At 47.4% G+C, this 10,603-nt stretch overlaps 1 protein-coding gene across 2 annotated transcripts in view; it reads left to right on the forward strand.

Annotated features, from left to right (window-relative positions):
• The first annotated feature begins 8,342 nt into the window (after nucleotides 1-8,342).
• Nucleotides 8,343-10,603, forward strand: part of LOC135105220 (cytochrome P450 6a2-like) — a 28,081-nt gene continuing 25,820 nt past the window's right edge. The window contains exons 1-2 of one of the 2 annotated variants that reach the window (XM_064013339.1): nucleotides 8,343-8,501; nucleotides 9,898-10,138. In XM_064013339.1, coding sequence (XP_063869409.1) covers nucleotides 9,917-10,138 — 222 coding nt within the window. In that variant the 5' untranslated portion in view covers nucleotides 8,343-8,501; nucleotides 9,898-9,916. The remainder of the gene's footprint in view (nucleotides 8,502-9,897; nucleotides 10,139-10,603) is intronic. The other variant, XM_064013338.1, reaches the window with a different exon arrangement.

The following is a 10,603-nucleotide window of genomic DNA, read 5'->3' on the forward strand; positions in this document are numbered from 1 at the left end:
GACACCCAGAGAGGTAAACAGACATACCCAGACAAACAAAACACGTAAACAAACAAATCAAGAGACAGGTGGACAAATCAACACATGGACAAACAGACAGACAAACAGAGAAGTAAATAGACAGAATAACAAGCAGAGCAACATGCGGACAGACATAAACAGGTAGTAGACTGATAGACAAACAAATAAACAAACAGAGAGACAGATTGACGTACACACACGCATACAGATAGACAGACAAACAGGAAGGTGGACGGATAGATAACGGACAGGGGGAGACAGGTGGGAAGACAGATGGAAAGGCGAGTAAACAAACTGATCTCGAGTCTTCCTGCTTTGGGTCAACACTCCGCCATTTATAAAACTCTGCACGACGCTGGAGGAGGAGGAGGAGGAGGAGGAGGAGGAGGAGGAGGAGGAGGAGGAGGAGGAGGAGGAGGAGGAGGAGGAGGAGGAGGAAGAGAAGGAGGAGGAGGAGTGATAGTGAAATGTCTCCTATAAAAAAATGAAATACTGTTACTTACATTTTCTCTTTTCACTTTTTATTTTATTTTTTTTCTTTTCCTTCTTTTCGTCGTCATTCGTTAGTTGTTTCCTCGAATTTCTTCTTCCCCTTCTTCTTCTTCTTCTTCTTCTTCTTCTTCTTCTTCTTCTTCTTCTTCTTCGAGTACTTTTTTTCCTTTTTCCTTCTTTTTTCTCTTTTTTTTTTTTTTTCTTTTTCCACTCTCTCTTCTCTGACTTGTTTACTTTACTTGCCTCTCCTAATTTTCTCTTGTCTCATTCCAGCACACACACACACACACACACACACACACACACACACACACACACACACACACACTTGACAATTCAATCAGCGTCTTGCAATATCAGCTACAAAGGACTCAGAACCGTTTGATGGGCTGCGTGTGTGTGTGTGTGTGTGTGTGTGTGTGTGTGTGTAAGCCCCCAAGTGCCACCAGTACGTGAGCTCAAGCCTGGTTCTTCCGTCTCCTCCTGACCCGTCCCGCTGTGCCCTTCCTTCCCCTCCCTCCTTCACTTTGAGCTCCATAACAACTCAACGCAGGAGTGAAAAAGAAAACGAGGGGAAAGATGAAGTGTAAAAAAAAAAAAAAAAAAAAGAGAGAGAGAGAGAGAGAGAGAGAGAGAGAGAGAGAGAGAGAGAGAGAGAGAGAGAGAGAGAGAGAGAGAGAGAGGAAGAAAATGGGGAGGGAAGACTTTCGTGGATTATAAAAAATGGGAGGAGGAGGAGGAGGAGGAGGAGGAGGAGGAGGAATATAAAGGAACACAAAAGAAGGCAAACAGTAGCAGATCTTGATGCTCTTCCTACGCTGTTTGTAGAGGAAGAAGAAGAAGAAGAAGAAGAAGAAGAAGAAGAAGAAGAAGAAGAAAAAGCTAACATTATTGACAAAAGCCACCTTAGCAAAAGAGTATCAAAACACATCTACCCTACAATAAAGATGAAAGAAAAAAAAAAAACACGTAGGTAAACACACATAAGGCCGAACTCTCTCCTTACAGTCCATCTCTCTGCTTCTCTCAGGTCGTATTAAACAAACTCCACCTGATCTCCCAGCTCACGAACTCCCAGCTTACGAACATGACTGGCAAACCAAACAAAAAGTGCTAAGATCAGTCAAGTTAGGCTACTGAAAATGACCTGACCGTTTTCATTAACTGACTTCAGATGTTCGGGATCAAAGCTTCACCACTTCACCACAATACACAAAATTTCACAAACAGCAGTGTATGAAACCGTTATTATTCGCTGCAAGACAGAAAGGGATGGAAAGAATAGATTTCACAGTTTCTAGCAACGATAATGTCTGGAGATGGCTGCAGAGTGAGGGGGAAACGTGCAGCAGTGTTTAGTGATCAGTGAGAGATGAGCCAAATAGCAGTGGAAGGCTTGATCCAAAGAGGCCCCTTCAGCACCTCAGGGGATGCGGAAGTGGAGGTTTCACTGCACTAAAGAAGAATGATTGCTCGACGAAAGGCAAAGAGAGAGAGGATGAGTGGATGTTTAGTACAGGGAATGAACGAAAGGGAGGAATAGTGAGAGAGAAAGAGAGAGAGAGGGAAAGAGAGGTAGAGGAACAAGCAAGAGAGATGATGACGGTCCTTGTCATTCATCAGGAGCCCCACCCCTCCCTCCCATAACCTTACTTTCCCCCTCTCCTATCCTCCTTCAACCTCCCCCATCCACACTCTTCAACAGCGTCCGAGGAACACTCCGGCAGAAGTTTGAAGGTAAACTGACCATCGGGAAGACCGCGGCCTGTACCGTGAAGGGGCACTTTGTGTGTGTGTGTGTGTGTGTGTGTGTGTGTGTGTCTTTCAGTTTTGTTATCCTTGTTATCTCAGTTTTTACTTGTTTTATGAGTCTTCCTTTCGCCTCTCTCTCTCTCTCTCTCTCTCTCTCTCTCTCTCTCTCTCTCTCTCTCTCTCTCTCTCTCTCTCTCTCTCTCTTTCTCTCAGCACACCCGAGCGGCCCGTCATCGCATCCAGGGCGTAGCACAAGCACCATAACTCTCCCTGAGCCTCCTCCGCCGCTCCATAAACCCGCACAAAACGCCCCGAGCGGACCAACATTAGGCGAGTAACAGCCGAGCGTCCGGGGCGGGGCGAGGAGGGAGCGTCTCGTCCTCAGCGCGCCACAAGCCTTGCCCTCGCCTACTGCGAGTTTCAGAGAGCGTGTTACATCGTTTTTCGGGTTGTGACTGTAATCCGTGTTCAGTAAGTAGTGGATGGATTGGTAAACGTCATATTGGCGTGTGCTGATCCATGTGCTGCCTTTGCGAAGCCTGTAGTCCAGATGTCTGAGTCTAGAGAAATTTTGAGTACCAAGTGTCTCGAGCACCAAACCTCCTTAGGCCTATTTGCACTCAGGCCGATCTGTCTTGAGGATCATCTGACCTGAGGTTTATAATGACTTGAGTGCTGTCCGCCTCAGTACCAAGTGACTGTAAACCGTGTCACTTCAACTAGAGACTTTCGTAAGTAATCGAGGTGAGGTGCGGCCAGAAGTGTTTCAGAGTACGGTCCTTAGCAAAACACTTGTTTGCCGGATAGCCACTAGGTTCTCTTGCGCCTGGAGGCTGACGCGCTACCAGCCAGCACACCTCGGCACAAATCTACGGGACTCACACGAACACCTCCGCTTTACATAATGAGTGGCGGTGATGTAACGAAGAGAACATTATCAAAAGTACGATAAATGTTAAGGATCGGAGTGCGTGTTTAGTAGACACTCAAGTGGGGTTTATGTTGTCTGAAAACTTAGTCTGTTTGGGAAAAGTGAATGTATGCGCCTGTGTGTTTAGAATTAGTATAGAATGGTTTTTCTTTTTTTTTTCTTTTTCTTTTTTTTTTTTTTTAAGAGAGGAACTGGCCAAGGGTAACAACAAAAGGTTAAAAGAAGGCCCAGTGGAGGTGCCAGTCCATAAAAGTGTCCAAATAAACATCCGAAAGATTATGAAAAGTGGTCTTGAAATCTGGAGATGGTGTCTTGCTGAGGAGTGATCTTAGTGTTGTGTACAGGTCGGAGTGATCTTAGTGTTGTGTACAGCTTGGAGTGACGGGACCAGATAACTCAAATATGACGAGTCCGTCCAAGTATGATCGATAAATAATAGACCATTTTAGTATTTGTAGTGGTTTCATTTGCGCATTTAACGACAAAAACGCAAATAGACAGATAGGTAGGTAGATGGATAGATAGACAGATAGATAAATAAACTGATGAATCTTATCAACATCAATACTTTTTGCTAAGAGGCACGCACGGTACAACTTCGCTTCGTTAAGCCAGTAAAGATCTTTGATACAGAAGAGTTGAGGTGTAGCGTGAGGCAGTAGTAAGCAGGTACGTGAGTGGCTGCGTCCAGGTGATGGTGGTGGTGGTGGTGGTCATGGTGGTGGTGGCCAGCGTGCCGGCAAAACACTCCCAAGGCCACGCGACGCCCCTGAACCCCTGTACCCACCGCCCCTCCCCTCCCCGTTCTCTGTCACGGCTGAGAGCAAAGACGAAAGTACATGTGATGTTAGAGATATTGGCTTACTAACGGTGACTGACTGGACTCGAGTCTGAAAAAGAAACTTATTGCAATGGAGAAAGAATAGCTAGGCAAAAGAAAAAAAAGAAAAAATAGGTCTATTGCCATAATCACACCATTTACTACTACTACTACTACTACTACTGCTGCTGTTGCTGCTGCTGTTGCTGCTGCAGTTTTTTGTTGCTGCTGCTGCTGCTACTGTTATTGTTATTGCTAGTGCTGCTTCTACAATTACCTACCTCAAGTACCCACCTGGTCAGTTTCGATAACGCTGATAATAATAACAACAATAATAATAATAATAATAATGATAATAATAGTAACACTAATAATAATAATAATAATAATAATAATAGTAATAATAATAATAATAGCAAATCTGAAACAAAAACCGTACAAGCAAGGCAGGGTAAAGCTGCCCTGCTCTCACTCAACCGTCCGTCGCTTCAACTGCACATGTAATTAAGTGGACGGCGAGGATGAGCTGCTTCGTGCACCCCTTCCCCCACAGCAAATCCCTCCCATCACGCCCCTAGCACCCCTCCTCACTCCCCTCCCTCACACCCTTCACCCCAACGCACCACGCACACCAAGCCGCCATTAGCAAGGAATCCAATACAACCAGGGCCAATAGTGCGAGATTTTATGGTACTTGTGAACAATTTCCCCAGGCGGCGACCGAGGCACCAAGCGAGGCACTCCAGACACTGAGGAGAGAGAGGCCTTAGGGAGGATTGTGCCTTTGCTGATGATGGTAGTGGTGGTGGTGGTGGTGGTGGTGTGCTATGGTATCGTTCCTTCAGTTCGAGTCAATGGAAGTGGCACGTTAGGAAATGGCAGAAGTGACCTATGTACGCAGAGGCCAGGCGGGGTTAAGCGATGGTTATGCTGTGTTTTGGCTAGCTTGTTCTGCCGAGGCGTGAGGACGTAGAACAACAACAACAACAACAACAACAACAACAACAACAACAACAACAACAAATGAATGACAGCTAAGTAACAATCCAAGCAACTAATGAACCAGTCAACCAACTTATCTAACTAACGAAACATCAAAAACACACGTAGCCTCACCTTTCCGTTCCCAGTTCCATCGCCAGTGTCCCCCCAGCAGAGAGAACACACTCAGAACATGCGGCGGTCATTCACATAAGCTCGGGTGAATGACTCCGCAGCGAAGGGTGGCAGAAAAAGTGAAGTGAACCACCATTTCGACACATCAAACTTTTTACAGCCAAGATATGAACGAACCAACACATCAAAGGCCACCCTTCGCCGCCTGACCTGCGAGTGAAGGGGAGACACATGCTGGGATGGGGTGGCTGGCCGGGAAGCGAGGATCCAACACAGGAAAGTTTCGTAGTGGTTCTTATGTGGGAACACGTGAATCGATGCGATGCTGAAATTATGTACTTTGCTTTCCTGCATGAAACATAAGAATATAAGAAAATAAGGGAAGCTGCAAGAAGCCATCAGGCCTACACTTGGCAGTCCCTCTGTCAAACATACCTACCTATTTACGCTTACCACCGTCATCCATAAATCTGATCGAAGTAAATACTGAATATTTATTGTGTGAGAATATATGAAATTTATATTGTAGTAAGGTGGTTCACGAGACTGTCCCTTTCCACTATGGGCCGACGGGTGTGTGTGTGTGTGTGTGTGTGTGTGTGTGTGGTGGTTTATCTGGGTCACCCCGCGTGGGATTGCCGGCCTGGTATATAGATAGATAGATAGATGGATCTCGTATATGTTTCGTGTTCAAAGATTACATTAAATACTAAATACTGATTGCTGAAAGAGACATACCATTGATATCACGAAGAAAGAAACGTAAGATTAATTAACTGTTATTCTTCTGGCGGCGTATCAGAAGCGCTTTTCTGTCAAGATCCATTCAGTAAATTTTAAAAGGTGCTTGAGTATCGTTAACCCATCAGGCTGACAGCAAACACCTTCAAAACTGCGCAACATCCCTGCCACAACACACTCTGCCGGTTCTGACATATGAATCAGCAACCTGGACACTCACTAAAGGACACACGAGCAAGATAGGAATGCATGGAAATGGAGGTGACAAACACACGAGACGGGGCACGAGGGAAGATGCTGAGGACTGGCAGACACGCCACGTAGATTCGCAAGGAGGAACAAGCAACACAATAGGCCTGGATGGAGGTGAAACTGACAAGCGAACGAGACTGGGTACAGAAGAACAAGACGATGGGAACTCTACTCAACACACTCAAGGAGACAGAAAAGGCAGAAAAAAGACGAGAGAACAAGTACATGACAGAGAGTGACAAGGAGTAGAACAGGACCGGATAGAGGCGGAACCGACAAACACGCGAGACGGGGCACGAGAGAACAAGATACTGGGAACTCTGGCAAACACACAGGCACACACACAGACGCAGAGCAAACAAAGAATAAAAAGAATACGCTAGCATTGGAGGTTCATACACAGGGGTAAAGGGAGCCGGAGGGAGCAACTTAGTGATACGCTTGCCTGTCCTCGCTACTGGGCGGCGTCACGCTTCGATAACACTGATATGACCGAAGTCCACACCACTTTGCAAGATACTAGCTAGGAATAGATTACGATGAGGAGGAGGAGGAGGAGGAGGAGGAGGAGAACAAGAACAAGAATAAGAAGAGCTGAAAGAAAAGTAATGATGACACTAAAAAAATAATGTTTCTCGAGTTTACTTAAAAAAAAATAAATAAGAAAGAAAAAAAGGAACGAGAAAGAGAAACAGGAACAGAATACAATGAATGAAAACAGTGCGTATAACTCTCTCTCTCTCTCTCTCTCTCTCTCTCTCTCTCTCTCTCTCTCTCTCTCTCTCTCTCTCTCTCTCTCTCTCTTGCTTCCAAAGTACCCCAATCTGCTGGTCATGGGCGCCTGTGACCCCATAATGATAACACTTCTATCGGAGGGAGACCAATGAGAGAAAGAAAGAAAAAAAAACGGTGATAGTGTGTGTGTGTGTGTGTGTGTGTGTGTACCTGAGCAGAGAGAGAGAGAGAGAGAGAGAGAGAGAGATTTATCATTTCGTACATAGATGCAATTTCTAATCATGTGTGCGCGCGTGCACCTGCGTGTGTGTGTGTGTGTGTGTGTGTGTGTGTGTGTGTGTATGTAAGTGTGTGTCCACTTGATGTGCGTATGAATCCTTATTGTCTGTAAACGTTTCACAAAGAGTCTATTGGAGGCAGCCACCACCACCATCACCTGCACCACCACCACCGCCACCACCACCACTACTCGTAACGTTCACACCACCATCACACTTACTATCACACCACATAACACCTCCTCCCCCAACACACACACACACACACACACACACACACACACACACACACACACAGCACACCCCGACACAGACACACATACAAGCAAGCACCCGTCCTCCCCACACCCCCATTGGCCAGGTTGACAGCTCTTGACAACTCTTCACCTGCTCGTCACATAACACTGATAACACCTTCACGTGTCGGCCATGTGTTACCAACGGCACCGCGATCCCAGTGACCAGCTGCGGGTGAGGCAAGCCAGGGCACGACGACCACCACCAGCCTGCCTGCCTTCCTTCCTCCTTGCTTGCTGGCTGTCTGGCTGGCTGGCTGTCTGGCTGGCTGGCTGGCTGGCTGGCTGGCTGGCTGGCTGGCTGGCTTCGTTCGTTCCTTTCTTCTTGATGATGGAGAGATGATCGTAAATACTGAGAAAATGAGTAAACAGATAAATGGGTAAATTAATAGATAAAATAAATAAAAGTAACGTTCGGAAGGGAAGATGGAGAAGAAGAAAAAAGAAGAAGAAAAAGAAGAAGAAAAAGAAGAAAAGAAAAAGAAGCTGAAAAGAGAAAGAAAGAAAAAAAAGAGACAGAGAGAGACACACACACAGAGAGAGAGAGAGAGAGAGAGAGAGAGAGAGAGAGAGAGAGAGAGAGAGAGAGAGAGAGAGAGAGAGAAAGGAAGCCAGACAGACAAAAAGAAAGGATAATGAGTATTGGCAGCATCTGGGCATAACTGACTCTAGTACATCACGTCACATCACGTCACTTGACATCACATCACATCACTTCACGCCACGTCACATCACATCACATCATGTCACGTCACGTCACGTCACGCCACGTCACGTCATATCACGTCACATCACATCGCGTCACGGACAGTCACGTCACGCACAGATCACCAAGGAAGTGACGCAGCAGAAGAGCGGGCCGTGCAGCCTCCCGTGGTGCCGCCGTCAGCGTGCCAGCGCAGCGTGAGCCACCTGTGTGCGCTGACGTCACGGCGCCACAATCTCGCGGGCACCTCCACGCCACACGCCACTCACCACACCACCTGCCCGGCCTGCCATCACACAGTTGAGACTCGGCGGTGCGGAGGGAAGGTCATCGCCTCCAAGTGAAGCTTTCCGTGACACAGGTGAGGCACGTCGACACAGGTGACACAGGTAGTGCAGGTGGTACAGGTGACACAATGCTCGAGTCACACGGGGATAGAGGCTACGCAGGAGACACGATATACAGGGAATACAGTATACAGGTGATATAGTACATATCTGACACAGGTGAGGCTTGTTTACACAGGTGACACTGATGATGGAGGTGACAGTACACGAGTGGCTAGACTACACAGGGACTCAGGTACACTACAGTCCACTGGTCACACACAGGGGACCGACTGAGGCCACACACTGCCAGGTCAGGCACAGGCAAACATCGGACTACACACACACACACACACACACACACAGAGGTCACTGGAGGGCACAGAAGTATTCCTGACGAAGCATAGACACACCTTAGCTCATTCCTAGCTTGCACACACACACACACACACACACACACACACACACACACACACACACACACACACACACACACACATACACACACACACACACACACACACACACACACACACACACACACACACACACACACACACACACACATACACACACACACACACACACACACACACACACACACACACACCACAACGAGGAGTGAAGAACACTTTCCTAGCTAGACTCAAAGGACTAGGTTTATTTAATTTGTCCTCACCCACCCTCCCCATTAAGCCAACCAGCCTTCTAGTGCCTTTGGAGGTCACCCCACTCATCCATGACCTGCCCAACACCCTGGGCACTGCATTCCCGCGGCTGTGATGGAGGAAGAGGAATATTGGGCCAGATGTTGGACAGCCTACCTTTGAGACTTGAGGCAGTGTCACTATTCAAGCATTCACAGTCGTTTTTCATTCATTGGTATCACACAGCCACGTCCTTGCACCAGTCACTCCTTTTTGCCTACTGCTCTCTGCCACTGTCTATCCATCCATTGCCTCTGTCCTTGCATCAGTCGCCCCTCTTCATCTGCTGCTCTCTGCCACTGTCTCTCTCTTTCCACGGCCTGTACACATCTCTTGCATCAGTCCAGTTATTCAAGTTCCAGCAAGTTCTTCTGTTTTGAGGGGTTGTACAGTGGGTCCCACCAAGGCCAGCACTCGCTTGCCCAGATAACGTTAACGCTACGCAAGATTCACTTAAAGCTGAGAAAACTCTAACTTGGTCTAAGCCTGAGTGATGAAAGCGTAAAACTCTGTGTGTGTGTGTGTGTGTGTGTGTGTGTGTGTGTGTGTGTGTGTGTGTGTGTGTGTGTGTGTGTGTGTGTGTGTGTGTGTGTGTGTGTGTGTGTGTTTACCTGAGCTTGACACTTTTCTTATGCTGTCAAAATAGTTCACAAGTTTTCTTTCAATTTTTTATTTTCTTTATTTTTTACGCATTTCTGATACCAGGTTAGAGTTTCCCCAATAGTCTGCTTTCAGAAGTCGAGATGGGAGGACACGTGACGGTGACGGAAGCAGCGCAGGCCAGGGTGGAGGGTGTGATGGTGGCAGTGACGTGTGTGCTGGTGGTGTCATGCTGCCTCCTGGTTTTGCGGTACCTCCGGCAGCGTCACAAGTACTGGCAGCAGCGTGGCGTGCCCTGCCCCCCTGCCCCGCTGCTGGTCGGCCACACCCTGTCACGCATGGGGCTCACCAGGCCGTTCACCGAGGTGGGAGCTGTGTCTTGTTGTCTGCTCTTGTGGTGGTGGTGGTGGTGGTGGTGGTGGTGGTGGTAGTGGTTGTGGTTGTTGTTGTTGTTGTTGTTGTTGTTGTTGTTGTTGTTGTTGTTGTTGATGGTGATGTTGTCGTCGTTGTTGTCGTTGTTGTTGTCTCTACTACTACTACTACTACTACTACTACTACTACTACTACTACTACTACTACTGTTACAACTATTACTACTACTACTACGAAACTATGGTCAAAGATTAAGAGGACTGACATACACACACACACTCAGACACACACACCCACACACACACACACACACACACACACACACACACACACACACGGAGCCAGTACCGAACGACCTATGTACATGAGATGGCGTCTGTGGGAAGGCGTGGGGTGCGGGCTGACCCGGTTGCTGCCTTGACACGGGCGTGGGTACCTATTTAACAATGGAGATAGAG

Source organism: Scylla paramamosain, chromosome 11 (assembly GCF_035594125.1).
Source record: "Scylla paramamosain isolate STU-SP2022 chromosome 11, ASM3559412v1, whole genome shotgun sequence".
In the NCBI taxonomy this organism is placed as follows: domain Eukaryota; kingdom Metazoa; phylum Arthropoda; class Malacostraca; order Decapoda; family Portunidae; genus Scylla; species Scylla paramamosain.